Source organism: Pelmatolapia mariae, linkage group LG6 (assembly GCF_036321145.2).
Source record: "Pelmatolapia mariae isolate MD_Pm_ZW linkage group LG6, Pm_UMD_F_2, whole genome shotgun sequence".
Classification (NCBI taxonomy): domain Eukaryota; kingdom Metazoa; phylum Chordata; class Actinopteri; order Cichliformes; family Cichlidae; genus Pelmatolapia; species Pelmatolapia mariae.
The window spans coordinates 32,039,483-32,058,287 of NC_086232.1; the positions used below are offsets into that span (position 1 = coordinate 32,039,483).

Here is an 18,805-nt window from a genome sequence, read left to right on the forward strand (position 1 = left end):
CCTCATCAAGCTGTAAGCTTATTGTTCTCAATCCATTATCTGTTCGCTTGTTTGTAGAGCTAGGAAGGAATTATGCAGGTGATGTGGAGAGGTGGGGCGATAGGAAGGGTGGCCAGAGGAAGCAGATACGATTGATAGATATAGTGATCCTCATTTTTTAACAGTGACTTGGCGACAGAGAGGACAAGGAAGGAGGAGAAAGTAAAAGGAGGTGGCCAGTGTCAATGGGGGAGGAACACTGAATAGGAGGGAGGAGCTCCTTCAGGACATGCTGTCCTGAAGCTTTCTGTGCTTAGAGAAGAAAATCTCACTGAGGATTTACTGTTGAGACCTGCACTGAACACCTGGGATCATTTTGTTTTAAGAGTCAATTTACAGGAATATTCACTCAGCGATTCAGGATCTGACAAGCTGTTGACTGCTGTACTTTTCTCCACTGAACTGGAGATATCCAAGAGTGGTATGAGAACCTAAAAGATGAATGTGTGTGTTTGGTGTGTAGCTGCAATTTGTCTTCACTCTAATAACCTAAAAGATTTAGTATTCATCTGACAGCAAATTGTTGCTGTTTTAAAACATTTAAATGATAAAAATGAGGCTGCACAAAATTGTAAGATTTCAGAGATTATTGTTGCTTTTGTAGAATAGAATAAGTGTTTAATAACTCTAATGTGCAAAATAATCTCATCAGGTCTCATTTTTCATTCTGTTCATTTTGTTGGTGTCTACCTTTTGGTACCTGTGTGCAAGACGTGAGGCTAATCTAAGTATATCCTATGGGGGATTAAAAAGCTCTCTAATGCGATTTCACTGATGTTCTAGCTACAGTTAAAGAAAAGCTTTCACTGCATCTTCTCAGGACCAATTACAACACCAAAATTACAAAAACTACAAGTGAAAAAAATGTTGCTATATGTGATTTTAACTGTTATTTAAAATTAAGTTCTACCAAAATAAAATAACATATTTGAAGGTTTATGTGTTTGAATAAAATATGATTTACTCTAGATTTGAGAATAGCTATTTCTGAAGCTGCTTTTTAACAAAGGGTTTTAGTTTGTGACACTGTTACAAAAACAATACTTGCAGGATGCTTGAAAGGAAACAAGAATGCTTGAAAGACTAAAGAATCAGAAGGGAACAACTCATCAAACACTTGAGTAAAGTTGCACTGAAATTATATACTGCTACACAGTCATTATAAAATCTAAAATCCTTTATCTGCAAAGTAAGTATCAAGTAGCAGTAAGCATTAATTATGAAAACCAGATAATTTCGGTGTTGTAGGCTTAAACCAACAAAGTTTCTCTCTGAGAAATAGCAAAGAAGTAGGTGAATGGGCATACTTGAGCCAAGGAGGCCACAGTAAAGCTGATAGCAGGAGTGAAAATGTTTTTTTTTGTTTGTTTTTTTTTAAAAAAGGAAAGAAATAAAAGGAAAAAAAGGATCCTCATTAAGATTGCTGATTATTATTGTCATTGGAGGGAAATGGCTCATATGATTTCCATTTGATAGATAAATAGTTAATTATTATGCATATCTTTTTATGTCTATATTTCATTTGCACACTTGTATTATAACTTCTGTTTTCTCTGTCTTGCAGTGTGTAATATGGGGAAACCTTTAAATGGCATAGATCCTGGAATCAAACTGAAGGGCTTCCGTTGTGTTTAAACCTGGCAGCAGCATGCAAACCAATTGGTAAACCGCCGTGGCCTGTCAAACCCCCACCCTTATAGCCAATATCACCACCAACCCAGCTTTTGGGGGATTCCAGACGCTTCCACTCTGACAACCTGCACCAAACAGAATGGATTTCATCCTACCCATAAGAAATCAAGACCCGATAGCATATTCCAGCTCTCCACCTCGCCTGGGCCCTCAAAGTAGGAGTACCATGCACTTGTACCATGGTGTCAAGAGAAAGCTACGGCCTGGACGGATTTTGGGCTTTATTATCAGCCTGGTGGTTGTCTGCACAGTCTGTTCATGGAGTGCCTTGATGCTGGCCAAATCAGTGACCACTCAGGTAGATTCAGCTGCTGAACGCTCAGCAGAGGGAGCAATGCCCCAAAGAACTCTTCTGCAGTACCAGAACCTTTCAGCAGCACCAGAGGATACACCGGTGGCCATGAAATCCTCCAGTATAGAGATGAATCATGGGGACTACCCAACGGACTATTTCAGTGTGGAGGACAGGCGCCAGGGCTACGTAGCGCTTCATATGTTTGGCATGTTGTACATGTTCATAGCTTTAGCCATTGTCTGTGATGAGTTCTTTGTTCCTGCACTCACGGTCATCACAGAGAAGCTGGAGATCTCTGATGATGTAGCAGGAGCCACCTTTATGGCTGCAGGTGGGTCTGCCCCAGAACTCTTCACATCTGTTATAGGAGTCTTCATCTCCCACAGCAATGTGGGTATTGGTACCATTGTGGGATCGGCTGTCTTCAACATCCTATTTGTAATTGGGATGTGCGCCTTGTTCTCCAAAGAGGTGCTGAATCTCACCTGGTGGCCTCTGTTCAGAGATGTCTCATTCTATATCGTTGGCTTGCTCATGCTCATCTATTTCTTTTTGGATAATCAAATTGTGTTGGAAGAAAGTGTTAGTCTGCTGCTATTCTACACCTTCTATGTAACTTTCATGAAGTTCAATGCCAAATGCGAATTGATCATCAGAAGCATTTTGGGCAGCAACCAGGTGGACGAGCTGGAGAATGCACAGAAGGTGAGCTGACTCCATCCATCCATCCATCCATCCATCCATCCATCCATCCATCCATCCATCCATTTATCCTCCCTACTCTTACCCAGATGTTTTCTACTCAACAACACCCTTGATCATTGTCAAGCGACAGCTTTGTATAGACTATAAATATTCTTCCAAGGTTAAGTTCCAAAACGTAAAACATAAATAAATAAATAAAATAGAAATGCCAAAAATTTCACAAAAGATTTCATCCACCCTTCAATCTACTGGGTCAAACAACCATGAAGACTTTAAATTAAAAGAATGAGTCTTACATCTTGGATACTAAAACTAGGGAGTTTCTCAGAAAGAAAAATGCCTAATTTGAAATGAAGAAACTGATTGATTGATTGATAGATAGATTGATTGATTTACATGAAATCAATCAATCAAAAAAACATGTATATAAAATTAACCAACAAAGGTGCACTGTAAATAGGTAAACAAAGAAAAAGGACACTGAATCTTCTCCAGCAACTCTATACCACTTGATTTGCATACTTGGAAAGGAGTGGTACAAAGTATAAGCTTCAAAATGGTTTATTTTGTTGTTGTTGTTGTTGCTCTTGTTGTTTTGTTGTTTTAAATTTTTCCCAAGTAAATTACATCACAGGGAAAACTTACATAGACTGCTGAGCCTTAGAATAATAGTATTCATGGTTTGAGAATTTGAGAGGGTGTTAAAAGAGACCTGAGTACTAAACAGACTGCATTCTGTCATCTGTCGTAAATCTCCTTAATTTCACTTTCAAAGGATAAACATTTGTGCACCTGTGTACTTCAGATGATGTTTGATAGACAGCCAGATTACACCATGTTCATGCTGACTTAGACCAGGCTTCATCTTTAATCATACTTTTAGTAATGGAGTTCAGACCAGAGTCCAGCAGGGCTCTTAGAACAGGAGTGATGTAACAGAGCTAGTCAATGTCCCCATTTAAACTGGATTACAAGACTTAAGATATTTTATGTTTGAAAACTTAAGTAAGTTAAAGATTAGATTAATCTGTCATGCATTTAATTTCATTCAAATTTTGTATTTTTATTAGGGTTTTACTGTATTCCCATCTATCGAGATCATCACAGGTATTATTGAACATTTGCCAAAGACTTGCATCAGCCAAGTTGGTGGTCCAAACTACTTAACCACAAAGTTTTGCTTGAACAGATTTAACATATACACTCACTTTACAATTTATTTCAGATAATAACAGGAAAAGGCATGTCATGCAGAAATTGCCACCAAAGTGCCACACTAAGATTTTTTTGTGATGACTTAACCATCAATTTGACTCTTTTATTGTTAATTCCTGCATGTATTCCATATAGTCTAAAATGCCAAAACTGAAGCGATGATGTGAGAAGGAAAAGTACTATTAGTACAAACCTTCGTGTGCATTTCTCTGCTCTGTTAAGTCCTGTCCCTCATTTAGCTCTCCCAGCTGTGTCCTTACTTTAGAAAAAAGTGGGTGGGAGCTGTTATCTATGATAGAGTAATGTTTGGCCCTGTTTTTTTAATTTAAGCATCAGTTTCCGTCATTATTCACATCGTTAATCATTTAAACAAATGGAAACAGAAATAGTTGTTCAGTGACTCACCATCTATCCTATTATTGTTTGGGTACAGCTGGAGTTGAATCTGTTGCTCCGCGATTTCTTAATCATATGTTTGTAACCTCGTCTGCCATCATCCACTATCAGTCCATCAGGGTCATATTCAATCCATTGCTATACATGCTGCTTCAGTAATACTCACATTTTACATTGCATATTAGCTCTTGGCCTCTCATGTGATTGTATTTTGCTTTAAAGTTCCTCCCATGAAATTTTCTTGTAGGTCTAAACCAGACAAAATGTTCTCCAAATATTACTCCAAGTGGTTTTATTTCAGCATTTTTGCCATTAATGGCAAAGGGCATATGAAATATGATATAAATATATTTAAGCTTTTTCAACACAATTTCTTAAGAATTAATTTCCATTGTAGAGTTGTTATATTTTAGTTCATACTGAATTATTTAAACCTTTGATTACATACACGTGTGCTAATCAAACTTAATATCAGAAGCTCTGTTTGACATCTGTGCCCTTCTGGGAATCAGCTGTTCCCCAAGCTGCCTCACTTGAGCCCAAGAACAGCTTTCTTCTTTTGCTGTCCAGCACTGGATGTCAAGCTGTCTTGGTCTCATGTGTCGGTAGCTCCTAAATAATCCCTCAGGTTAATGCTCTCTAATCCCATTAGAGCCACTAATAATAGTCAGATGGTACCTGGAGGAGCAGGAATCAGCAGATCTCAGAGAGAAAAAAATCCTGCACAGTTCATTCTCTGCCTGCAGTTATGCTCATAGTGTTGTGAAGCTTTTATTTTGTATGTACTTTGGACTCTTTCAAGTTGGTTTGCACAGTGCATGCATTTCATTTGGGTAGCAGGAGATGATGAGAAGACTTGCTGGTTTGCTTACTGATGGGACTAAAGATGCTAATTCTCTCTAATCCCCTTATCAACTGCTTACCTGCAGTGACGACAGCAAACATACATTCAAGCACACTTTCACACAGTGTCTGCAGAGCACTGAAGAAATGTTCATATTACATTTCTCTCATCTACTACAAGGCAGCAGAGGGCAGTGTGATTAAACAGAAAACACCTTTCCATTAGTGCATGAGTAAAGAAGGAGGATATTTTAGAATTGCATCGTGTTGTCCTAGATTTTTAATACTTTTGCTGTGGTTCATAAGTACATTTTTTAAATGCTTGTTACCCAGAATGCAAATTTCATTTGATTTATTTATGATAGAAATTGTAGCTGAGCTTTTCAGGTTTTTAGAGTGAGTCAGTGTGCAGCTGTGAATATTTTATTATTTATTTACAATCATTTTTAAAGCAGTGAGGATGATTTCCCAGATGAGAGTGGAAGCAAGTTCTTTAACAGCACTTTGACCTGTGAGGGTTTCTGCAAGACTTCACACGAGGGCTTGAAAATTGCCGGTCTAAAAGTGGTGATCTCTGCTGATTAATCCTGGCTAAGTCCCACAGCTCAAATGGTCAGGAAGAGAGCGAGAGAGAGGAAGAGAGAGAGACATGTACTTTATGTAATTTGTACTTTATGTTAATTATGAAAAGGTGATCTGATTTTGCATCAGTGACATGATGGTCAGTAGAATGATGGGAAATCCATGTGTAAACGTGCTGATCTGAGGTCAGCACTTTACATCTTGGCTGTCTTCCAGTGTCTATAGTTTCCTGCTCGGAGAAGATGAGATCACCAAACTTGAACAGCAGCTTAGTACAATAAATTGTTTAGTAAATCTTTTAATAGCTATAGCTTTAATAGCTAAACAATAGCTATACCAACATAAGGAAAGCTGACCCTGAAAAGAAAAACAAGACTATATGCACTTACTGAAGTTATAGCTGTTAATCCAGAAACTGGCCTGTGCTGAGCTGGTGATTTTTTACATAGCACAAAGGAACTGCTTAACACTAAATATCACAAAGTTAGTCATCTAAAAGAAAAATGTGTAAAACATGTTTTTCAACTAATCTCATAGCATCCCTTGGTGCAAGGAGCTCCACCTCAACTAGCTCTACCATAGCTGAGATGGAGGCGAGTGTATTATTTCCCAATAAACCCGTAGAAAATGCATCAAATATGGAAACCAGTATGTTATTAACATCTGTTTTATATATCAGCAGTCCAAAATCAAAACCTTTACACATATACACATACATTTGTACTCTCTTAGGTACTCTCTTTGGTTCTCTATTTTACAAATGTATTATTAGAAATACCAAAACAAAAATTACTGTAATTCATAAAATTTTATTTAACACTCTGTAGTCACAGGAAATGTCACTACTGAAAATCATATCTTGGAAAATACAGGTTAGTTATACATTTTTGAGTCTGCTGGCATTAAATTTTAAAAAGCTGTGGTGGATGGTTGTTGTGCAGGGCAGGTTTACGTGTAAACAACTTGCAGAAGAATTTCATGATTAATGTGATATTATCACAATGTTTATAGAAATTTAAAAAATGACAACAATCATTTTTTGGGCAAGATATTTTTAGAAATCTCAAAATACAACATGTGGGCTGAAACTGTGCTGCAAAGAGAAAAATTACTCCATTATTTACAATTTTATTAAATGTATTATTACTAACACAATAGGGATTTTGTTATTATCATGACACATAATAGGAGCTTGGTAAAATTGTAATATGTTACGTAAAATGCAAAAAAAACCCCAAACTTTATAAATGATAGTTACTTGTCAGATTGCAGTATCTAATTAATAACTTCAATCAGAATATAAATTGAAATAAAAAGTGTTTCTTTCAAAGAGGAATTACCAAAGAACAGCTTCAGGCTCAACAGATTCTACAGCAGGCTGCGAGTGTCTTCTGTCATCCAGCCACTCTTATGAGCCATGTGAGCATTAGCTAACATGACCTAATGCCAAGCTGGCTTCTGCTTACAGTGCTCAGAAATCACGAGGCCAAGAAAGACAGGTGACAACAAAAGGCAAGCTTCCTTAACTTTAGGTTTGGACCTTCATTTGACCATGTTTTTCTCGCTATCATCACCATCATTATTATTACCATTATCATCATCATCATCATCATCCATATTATTATTTCATTTTATCATTTTTTTATTACAAGGGTAAGATGAATGCTGTGAAGTATTCACATCTTCCATCTTCAACCATCAAATGGTTTTAAAAGATTGGCCAAAACTTTCTAAAATTATGTTCTTTAGCTGAGTTTAATAAGTCTAATGAGAAATATGATACAATGTTTGAACTCACAACGATATAAAAAGGAAGAAAACGCTCTGACTGATAAGATGCATAGTTTTACTAGATTTAAATTGAAAACTGATCTCTATCAAGATTAGACACAACTGTTATTACCAAACAACCAGGTGGACCAAAGCAATTTGGTAGTGATGACTTCAAAAAACAATACTTAACTACCCGTGTCTTGGTTTAGCAACCCTAGCAGCGGCAGGTGTTTTAATTAAAGGGATTATCTGCTCAATCTCTGGAGACTCAGTCATGAAAACGTGCCAGGTGTGGTATTTTGTCTGTGTTTGTATCTTTCTCAGAGACCACTTTAGTGCTCGACTTTGTTCATGAGATACTTGTCGAGTATAAGATCACTTTGTGGCTCCAGAGTGTGCCGGTTTAATGGTTTAAGCTTTTGCTTGGCAAGTGAAATGTTGCTGGTTTTGTTTCAGCTGGAGACATAAATTCCATTTTGGTGTTGTGGCAGGAAGGTTACCTGTTGTTAAAAACAAAAAAAAACAAAAAAAACAAAAACTTGATGAAATCCAACATGTGGAGCTACCCACTGTGGCAATCCCTCATGACAAGAGAGCAGATGAGAGATGATTATGAAAAAAATAGTTCTTCTACTTGTGTGAGTTAAAAAAAACCTTCTGTTGTTAAGTTTAGCATGTTCACTCTGTGTTTTTAAAACGCCTCATTTAGATTAACTGGAGACCATTTAGCAATAGGATCACACCAGCAGTGACACCAATGAGGTCTTGGACCACATCCAGTATTGAAACCGTACTTTATTATGATGTCACTTGCATCATTTACACTACTTTATGGTACCATGGCTTCCTCTTGCACAGTTGTGACCCAGTCAGGTTTCTGGACCACACTGTCATGATTATAAAAAACAGACAAGCACAATCGCACAACAAATAGGTAAAAGGACCAGAAAATCTATGCTAATCTAATATTCGTCTAAATCGTTTTTGGGGTTTTTTTTTGGCTGTTGCTTTGCTAATGGAGCTATAATTGCACTCAGGATAGTAACTATATCCTCTCGTTTATATTGTTCTTTGGTTCTTTGGAAGCTATTTTAACTTTAATAAGATTTTCTTCTTTGGAACAAAGTGAGTGAAAATACAGCATTATCATGTTTATACAAACCTGTCAGAAGTAATATTTTGGGAGACAACTTTGGAACAGTTAACACTGAGAATTTATATTATTTTAATTTGCCTTTCACCTTGGAAATGGTGCAAAAAATCTTCTATAGCCTTTAATATGAATCCAATTTGTGATTTTTTCCCCCCCAAAGCCAAATGGTTTGGTAGTTTGTATATATAGTTAAGATACTCATGCTTTGTCCTTTTAGTCTGTGTACATGTTTTCTTTTCTTTGTTTTATCCTTGCTAGTTTTTCTGCAGTAAAATCCAGCTTTTTTGTTTTCTTTCACCACGGGTGTAGCTCAGTGGCACAGTGTGAGTTAGGACTGAGGGAGCTTTGACATGTATGTATGTATGTAGCTATATAGTGACATGGCTGTGGTGTATATGCCATCTAAAAACATGGCTGGGATTGAGATTAGTGTGAGATCCTCCTGTGTGTGTAGTCTTCGTGTTGGAAAGGTGCCTAAAACGTGCAATGGTTTACTTTCATGAGGAAGTTTAAATAAATACTGGACATGAACAGCGTGACGTAATCTCCACTGAAGTTATACATCTAAAATAGCTGGGATACTGAGAAAGAAGGTGATGATAAATCTTGAGTAAATATATTTTTTAATCTTTTCATTTTTGCATAATTACTTGATAAATGGTGTCTTTACCCTCCCTGCTGTTAGAAATAATTTACATATACTTGATCTAAAAATGCCTTCCAAAGTGCTTTGTGAATAACTCAAGCTGAGGTCCTATTCTTTCCCTATTCCATCACCATTTCCATGTTTATTTTAATTAACATTTGTTTAAATGCAATCCAATCCAGTGCCCCAAATACAAAAAGTGTTTGTGGCATTTTATTAAATATACTGAATATACTGACTACACATTTAATATGTTTATTATATTCTCCATTACAGTAATCTATTATTATGTCTATTATTATATTTTTATTATATTATTGTCTCTGTGTTCTTTCCTAAAGGTAAATGCCCCAAGTGATGACGAGAACAAGCTTACGGTAAGTTTATTTGTACTGTTTTATATGCATAACATAGTATACCGCTTGTATAAATATACAAGCGGTATACTATGTATATATACATAGCGGTATACACTGTATATTTCAAATCTTTCAAAAAGGTTTATTTAAAAATGTGTTTCTTGTGCTTTCATTTAATTTTTAAATAGTAGCTTAACGTCTTATTATCTTTTTTTCCCCTTTGGAACATTGCAAATCTAATTTTATTTATTTAAAGAACTGAAGATGTGACCGGCACTACCTGACAATGGTTTAAGGCTATAATAAGCCCATGAGTGGACACAGAGAGAAATAATGATGCCTAAAATAAGTGTGCATTTAAATTTGAATCCATAAAAACATTTGGTATTTGTGCTTTTATGTTTTACAGGCTAAACCCAGGCTGCAGAGGGAAGGCAGCTGTGCTTCTCTACACAACTCGCTGATGAGAAACAGCATCTTCCAGCTCATGATACACACACTGGATCCCCTCAGTAATGAGGGTATGAGTGAGCATGCGCAGATACAAATCACGTACACCCTCACAAACATTATAATCCTCCCAAATTAGAAATGTTTCAAATAAACACAGAATGTGACACATACAATGTGCTGACATAAAGATTACATTCCTTCACCACAACAAATTCAAATGTGATTTTTCTTGAGATTAAATAAAAGTTAATAACTTCAGGTTTCCAAGAAACAGATTAAGCCTAGCCCAAGATCAAAAGGATATCCTATGAAAAGTTTATATCTAGGATTAGGCTTAAGAGCCTAGACAGTTAAGAGAGTTGCAGAATGGCTGCAATCACAGCATCGCAATAAAGATGCACCCTTAGGCCTTCTCCTTGATTCAGAGATGGTCCTTCCCTTGGCCTCCTTGACTCCCTTGCTCAAACCAGCGTTCCTCCCTGTCCAGGATGTGTATGTCCTCCTTACTGAAACAGTGTCCACTGGCCTGTATGTGTAAATAGACTGAGGAGTCCCGACCTGACGAGGTGGCTCTTCTGTGTTGTGCCATCGGCTGAAACAGATGTTGCTTGGTTTCCCCAATGTCTAAATCATGGGAATCCTCCTGGCGCTATGCTATAGTACTATAGTACAAACAGGGGACCAGATCCTTGGGGAACACCGATTTTTGGCGCAGCCTGTTTTGGGGTTTAAAAACAACAGAGGCGCTGTGTTTAGAAAAAATGTGTCTCAGCTCCGATACCGATACTTTTCCACTTCTTCCATGTACAAGTTGGCCACAGTGGGTGTAAAAGGGGAACCCACGGCATGCCCATATTTCTGCCTGTAGTAATGACCCTTGTATATGAAATATGCGTAATGAAGACACAGTTCCAAGAACAAACACACTGTTTGTGCTGAGAGTGGTCCTGATGCTGAGGTTAGGGCCATCCTGAAATCTCTTACGAACTACAAACAACACAAGTTAAGAGAGATGTAACATCATACAAGACCATTGTTTCATCTGCCTCGATAATGACACCATAGCCACTGATCAATGGTCATGACAATTTACATTGTTCACTCAGTGGGCTAGTTTCAGTCATTGTGCAAATGTACTGTTTATAAGGTTGGGGAAACCTGCAGTCAGCTGAGACTAAAGAAGTCACTTGGATGAGTGACGAAACGTCTCCCCCACTGAAAACGCTACGTCCAAATGAACAGAATCAACTTTTTGGGATTTCCATAACTGGATGATTGAGCTTGCATTAAGACATGTTGCATTAAGGACTGTTTCTTTTGTTTTAGGTCATTTTAAAGAGAAGGCTTCAATCCTTCACAAAATGGCCAAGAAGAAGTGTAAAGAAGATGGTCCCACTGCCAACGGAGTAGGTGTGTACCAGTGAATACTGAAACGTCAATGTACTTTTGGTCAACCCCCATCGATAAAGTGACAAATCAGTTGTGCAATTATTTATTCGTTTATAGATGAATGATTGAAACAGCACACAAATTTATCAGTATGTTAATTTAAGAAATAGTGGAATAGATCATGGGCAGACTACACAAGAAAGAATTGTTCAGGCAATAAAGCTTTGAAAAAGAAAACTAAATGCTACCTTTTCATTTCACGAGAAGACTAAATCTTTTTTTTTTAATGTTTTCCCTCATTAATGTAAGTATCCACGGGACTGTCCCTTGCTTCACTGATGTTAAAGAAATGGTTAAAATGATAGAAGTTTTATATTTCATAGACAATGATTGCATTAATACATTTATGTGTCAGGCTGTAATTTAGAGGGTTTTTTCTGGTTGTGGATTAATCTCTGATTTATTTCATTCAATACATTTTAGTTGAACAGCTGATCTGTTATCATCCAAGAATTTTTGCACAAAGATGCACAAACTGCTTTATACTTGTAAAAAAAAGTAAACAAAGAGATTATCTTTTCTTTTTCTCAGTAGAGGAGATTAAATATGATCTTTGATTAATTTATTGGACTACATTTCTAATTTGTTATTTTAAACTATATTATAATTAATAAAGATAAATTATTGCTACGTCCAGATGAACAGATTCAACTTTTGGAGTATTGCCATGATATTATTGCTCTTTTTTTATTGCCAGTATTGTCCCTCTATCTTTCTTGTTTCTTTCTTTTTTTGTTTTTGTTTCAACACACCTTTTATTGCTTTTTTAAGCACAGTTTTTAACTGTGCTATATAAATAAAATGCACTTACTTTTTTTTACTTACTTTCTACCTCCAGCTGATAAAAAGATCACAAACAGTACAAATGTTGCAGTGGAAGTTACACCACCAATGAATGGTGCTGCAGGAGGAGATGAGGTATGGAAGCATCACTCCTTTTCAAAAGCAAAATGTTTGACCTATAAACAAACAGGAAATTTAACTCAGTTATGTTTACCCAAAGAAATATGTCCAAATATATTTATGTACAACATAGGCACAATATTACAATGTAAGGTCATGAACTAATCCTCAGGGTGGTGAGGAAGATGAAGATGAAGACAAGCCTTTGAGCCTGGCATGGCCTGACACCCCCAGGAAACAAATCACCTACCTCTTGATCCTGCCAATCATCCTCCCTCTCTGGCTCACGCTGCCTGATGTCAGGAGAGAGGTAGATATACACACAACCAAATATAAAAATACAAACTGAAACCCTATTTGAAAATAGAGTAGAGCTCCACAGCTCTACTGAATACTACACACAGCTTTAGTTTAGGAGTATAGGGCTGTGCTTTGAATGCTCTCTACTGCTTGATTTTACATGTTAAGTTAGACGAAAAAGAAGTGATGGACTAAGAAGCTACATTGCTTTATTTTATTTTTTTAGACCTCAGAAAGGTTCTTCCCGGTCACTTTCCTCGGCTCCATCCTTTGGATTGCGTTCTTTTCCTACCTGATGGTGTGGTGGGCTCATCAGGTATTTCCCACACAACGCACTCACAAACAAATGTTAGAGTATGATTGTTTGCAGCATACAACAACCCTGTTGTCTATACACACTATATCTGAGGCCTTTCTCGTCAGAGTGCAGCTGTCAGGGTGTTAAATGTGTGACCGTGGGAACTAATCCTGGCTAATCTGTCTTGAGCCACAGTCAGATCAACCTGTAGCACCCTATTTTAAGAGCACAAGTGCAGCAACAGGACAAAAGCACAAGGTTACTGACAAAGTGCACCTGCTAATTTAGCTTCTACAGGTGCAGCACGCCACGTGAAAAAGCATTGCAAAAAGTGCAATAAGAATTGGTCATTATGCTCTCACCTTGTCCCATGTATTCAAATTGTGAGTGGTAATGAGTAAATGAGTAAATTTTCAGATATTGAAAGCCTCATGTCATTTTTAGTTTTTAAAGCAGCATCCATGGACTGATTCCTTTTATATTCTAAAATACACGAAATATAATTGTTCTCTTAGGTTTGTTTTAATGAAATTATTATAATAATTTTTTTGAAATAGGATTAGATTATATTTAAATATTATTAGTTGTTTGTATAGCAGATTTAACTCAATGCATGCAGATGAATGTGCATTATCCAGAAATATTTATTAATGAAAAAAATAAGGTTGGATGTTCTACCTGTGTCTGTGTGAGTGTTCTCCAGGTTTTTCCCAGAGTCCAAGACATGTATGTTAGGTTAGTTAGTTATTCTGTATTGGCCGTAGTTGTGAATGTGAGTGTGACTGATGCTGTTTTTTATGTTAGCTCTGGAACAGACTGGTGGTCCAGGGCCACGTATCTTGCCCTGTGACAACTGGGATAGGCTCCAGCACCAGTCCAGCCCTGTACTGGATAACCAGAAACTAATAGATAGATGAAAATCAACCCATAAAAAATAAACTGATTAATACAAAGAAATAAGACAATATATCACTCTTTCAGCCAGGGACCCTTTTCTTTATAGACTTCATGTCTATATGTGTTGTTTTTAGAAGTGTTATTAGGTTGAAGAAAGTAATGTTTTGTGCATCATTTTCAGTAATACGCAAGCCTGAATGCATGAAACTGCACAAAGCTAGAACTGGACATGTCTAATCAGCTACATTTATCATCTGAAATACACTTAAAATGTTTCTTCTTGGTGATTTTTCCTGATACAGAAGATATTTCTCAATTTCTGAAATTCTGTGTGAGGGACAAGAGCAGCTGATACAGTGTGCAACACACACAGAGACTTACAAACCCTGCTCTTAGTGACACTTAGTGACGAAATATAAACTGCAGTAGTTTTTGCACGTCACAATTACTGTGAACGTGTAGGGGCACTGTCTTTCACTTTCATGCATACGTCTGAATGACAGAGTTATCATAACTTTAACCTATGTTTTCCTTGACAGAATGCTGTCACATTAGTAGATTTAGGTTTTGTGTGGCTGAAAAGAACTGAAGATTTGATTTGGCCTATTATTCATTTTAGGTTGGAGAAACTTTCTGGATCACAGAAGAAATCATGGGTTTGACAATTTTAGCAGCTGGCACTTCGATTCCTGACTTGATCACCAGTGTGATTGTAGCTCGAAAGGGTCTCGGTGACATGGCTGTGTCCAGCTCAGTGGGCTCCAACATCTTTGACATCACTGTGGGGTGAGTCTGCCAATAAACAAGAACACACAAGCCATTTATTTTTAAATAAGAATGTGCCAAGAAAACACAATTCTTCTCTGTTGTTTTTCTATGCCTCTGTCCTCCCTCCAGTCTGCCATTCCCCTGGCTCATTTTCAACATTATCAATGACTTAAAGCCAGTGGAGGTGAGCAGCAATGGCCTGTTCTGCGCCATCGTCCTTCTCTTCCTCATGCTGCTGTTTGTCATCATGTCCATTGCCGCTTGCAAGTGGAGAATGAGCAAGAGTCTGGGCTTTCTTATGTTTTTGCTGTACTTTGTTTTCCTCGTTGTCAGTGTCATGCTGGAGGACAGAATTATTGTCTGCCCCGTTACAGTCTGAGGGAGGGACTCTGGTCAACTGCTGGTCAAACAGCAGAAATTAAGCATAACAGCTCATATTGACCATTACATAAAACAAACATATACACACTGTCACTTAATATGCACATAGTAGAGGTCTGCATAGCCACTGTCCACACACAGACATACAAGTTTGCACCCACACAGACACACACACACACACACACGGTTGTTGATGTCAGCTAGGCAGAAGCCGTGACATAAATCAATCTTGCAAATTCAGGCTGGTGCATCACAGGCTTTTATCCGTGGAAAACAGACCTGTGCTTCTTTTATGGATTTCATGCCATCGAATAAGAAATATTCTCTTTCTCCGACGTGACTGCAAGCAGTTTCTGTTGTTGGCTGAAACATGCTGAAAATAATTGATGGTCTGTGAAAGAAAAGCCAGATTGAAATGTCAGCTGAAGATCTCAGAAGAAATTCAGCTGTTTGTTTTTGGTTTGTTGGTTTTTTCAAACAAACCAAGTATGAGACATCATTACTCTTACAAGCAGATATTTAGTATATAAGATCATTATGAGGGCGATGTCCAATACTCCACGTACTTTGCTACATCAGAGAAATGTTATGTGTTTTTAAACACATTTTGACATTTGGGGTCATATTTGGCAGAATTGCTTCCCATCCACTGAAATCTATTGTAGCACATATCAAATACTAAATAGTTGCTGTACATGGATAAAACTGGCTAAGGTTGTCAGTACTGCCTAAATATGTATATCCCAACTATCTATAACGAGCTTGTGAACATGACTTCTTTGGTTCTGGCTGCCTTTACATTGCATGACTTTAGTGAAGGGTTGATTCCCAGAGATGCAGTTTGGACAAAGAGTGCTGGACTAAAGATTAAGAGAGGTTGTTTTATTTTACTTGTTAAACTTCAAGGTTATTTTTCAACTTATATGTTCCTGAAAAAAGAGTGTTCAATATAAGCGATATCACTGCTTTTCATCTGTATTATTTTGATGTAAAACAACTAATGTACTGTAAAAGATAACACAGATTTGTGTTATTTCTGTTAGACTTACAGGTTGTAAGCCATTGTGCAGTTAGTGACATAACGCTGAGTAAAAAGCATGGAATTTTACATCCCTAGTAGTAGTAAGAAAACACAGTACAATGTTAAAAAAATTTCTTCGGGATTGAATGGAAATGTTTAAGGAGGTTGTAATTTTAAATACTTACAGAAAAATACAATAAAGAAATGTTAAACTGAAGAAAGGCTTTTACTTCTTTGGCATTTTCTCTGATGGTGCGAAATTTTTACTCTATTGTTGTTGTTTCATGAGCAAAATCCAACTGCTGTGGCCCATTTAGTAACATGGGGCCTTGCTAAAAAGGCAAGTTAGTATCCATATTGTCCATCTTGAGCATTTTGCACCACCTGTTGCTACCAACCGCCTGTCCTCTTATACAGCATAGACCTCAGGTGGCTTAAAATCTCTTCTAACCTGCCCCTAAATACTCAAAATAAATAAATCACCAAAAAAAAAGTTCTAAAGGAAAAATTATTTTTCCCTCGGTTCTCAGGAGAATTTGAAGCAGACTTTAATCTGGGCAATAATTTATAACTCTTGAAGGAATGAAAAATAGTTTATCTGAATTTCAGGAGCATGTCCACACCGCAAACAATGCCCTTTCGGTCATACACCTATAAATGCCTACACATATATTTCTGCACTCCCTTCCATTTTTCTCTAGTCAGCCTCTGCCGATTCTTCCCCAAACCGTTGTCTCTGGCCTACCTTGTTGCTTCATTTGAATAAACCTTTGTCATTTGGGTTGGGGTCCTTGCTAGTTAAATGAGCTGTAGACCATTATCACCTCCCTCTGCTGTTAATTCCTGGAAGTGCAAACATTAGCAGTTAAAACAAGTAAAAAATAAATAAATAATGGAAACAATATAGCGCATCATTGTTAAAATTATTCTTGGATTTTTTTTTATTCTGTATGCTAATATTGAAAAGATGTCATGAAAAATATCAGCTTTATTCAGGTACATATATGTATACATATATATTTCTGATTTTTCTTTTCATTTTACTTTAACTTTATTCTTATTTTTTTTTAAATAAGTGTACAATTTATTTCCATAAAACTGATACCAACTATTCCGAACGTCAAAATGTGTGTTTATTGTGTATTTTTATGTATACTACTTTTTTGTAATCGTTAATTAAGACTAATGTGATTGTAAGCGTTTGTATGTCAAAGTCATAACATACAGCAGCTTATAAAACTCAGCACAATGTTCTCAGACTCCAGCTCAGATTTAGCCAGTCTATGCAGTATCACTACTACATTTTTCGTGCTTTGATGGATCATAAGAATGTGAGGAATGTATGTGAATGAGTGTATTTAGAAAGATTCATTCTGACCAGTTTCAACAACAATGTTATAATGTTCTACTTGAAACATGTATTATACTGTAAAAACATATATAATTTATCTCTGTATAAAATGTTATATGATCAAATAAATTAAAAAAAAATCAATGTCAGTGAACTTTTTTAGTTAATATTAAGAAATAGATGCACCCGACAGCCTTGTCAGCCTAATTTAACTGCAGTATTTTTGCAATTTGTGAATGAAAATCATATGAATCTTGGAATACTTTGCCTGCTAGATTCTTAACAAAATGTGGCATTGACATATTTAAATCACGCAAATAGGGAGGTCAGTTTACCACTCAACCTTCCTCATAACACAGATTAGCAGTGTCATCCATCAGGATGTGGTCTGCTTTACATAGACACAAGCCTCTTACAAAAGCAGGCATGGCCCGCAGCAAAGACCAGTGAGATGCAACCAAGATTAAATGGACAGCTGAGGACAGCAGTAAAGGTTGTTCTTGGGGGATATCTGAGGACATTTACTCACTACCTATAAATTTAGGTAGTGAGTAACTGAAGTACCTGTCTGCCAGTTAACAAGCTACAAAATAACCCCAGCCAAATTCCAATATATGTATCAAGTGTCTTTGTCAGTAACTGAGTAAATGAGTGTGCTATTGATTCCTATAAAAGAATGATCGTTTTTGGGGTGGAACTGTTTTAGGACTACAGAAGTTGTATACAGATATAAGTATGATGACATTTAAAATGTGCTTGTTAGGGAGTAACTGAATAACTGAACTGAATATAACTAATGTTGAGTGTGGACACACACAAGCTAATGAGTTTTGCCCTGTAAAGGTTCAAGGGCATTAGGTCAGTGAAAGTCGTAATAGCATGAGTGGCATTCTGGTGCAGCGCTAATGAAGTTACAATCTCACAAAACCAGGATTAAGAAAGATTTATAATTTGAAATACTATATTTAGAAGCCATTAAGGGTGCTAGGGTTTTACTTTTGTGCAGGTTCCTTTTCATATTGGAGATCGTTTAAAAAAAGAAAAAGAAAAAAGAAAGCAAGATTATTTAGGAAAAATAGTTTTGAATGGTGTGAAATATCATATTAGCCATAATTCCTCTGACTAATACTTCTTGAAATTACAAATAATTTAAAAAAAAATTACATTCACATTTCCATGATGCTTTCCAGTAAAAATGCTTTACTCTTACATTAGTATGACAGGACTGGTTATAACTGTTGGATAAATTAATAATAAATTAATAATAACTCAGCAGAGGCACAAGC

At 36.7% G+C, this 18,805-nt stretch overlaps 1 protein-coding gene across 2 annotated transcripts; it reads left to right on the plus strand.

Annotated features, from left to right (window-relative positions):
• Window positions 1-221: 221 nt before the first annotated feature.
• LOC134629334 (sodium/potassium/calcium exchanger 2-like) lies at window positions 222-17,663 on the plus strand. Of its 2 annotated transcripts, none has more exons than XM_063476589.1 (10): window positions 222-460; window positions 1,604-2,731; window positions 9,681-9,716; window positions 10,108-10,225; window positions 11,478-11,561; window positions 12,439-12,518; window positions 12,676-12,813; window positions 13,030-13,119; window positions 14,618-14,784; window positions 14,896-17,663. In XM_063476589.1, the coding sequence occupies exons 2-10, from the start codon at window positions 1,811-1,813 to the stop codon at window positions 15,143-15,145; spliced, it is 1,884 nt and encodes a 627-aa protein (XP_063332659.1). In that variant the 5' UTR covers window positions 222-460; window positions 1,604-1,810; the 3' UTR covers window positions 15,146-17,663. The 2 variants fall into 2 exon arrangements, with proteins under 2 accessions (XP_063332659.1, XP_063332660.1); XM_063476590.1 differs by having other exon boundaries at window positions 224-460; window positions 10,108-10,219.
• Window positions 17,664-18,805: the final 1,142 nt, after the last annotated feature.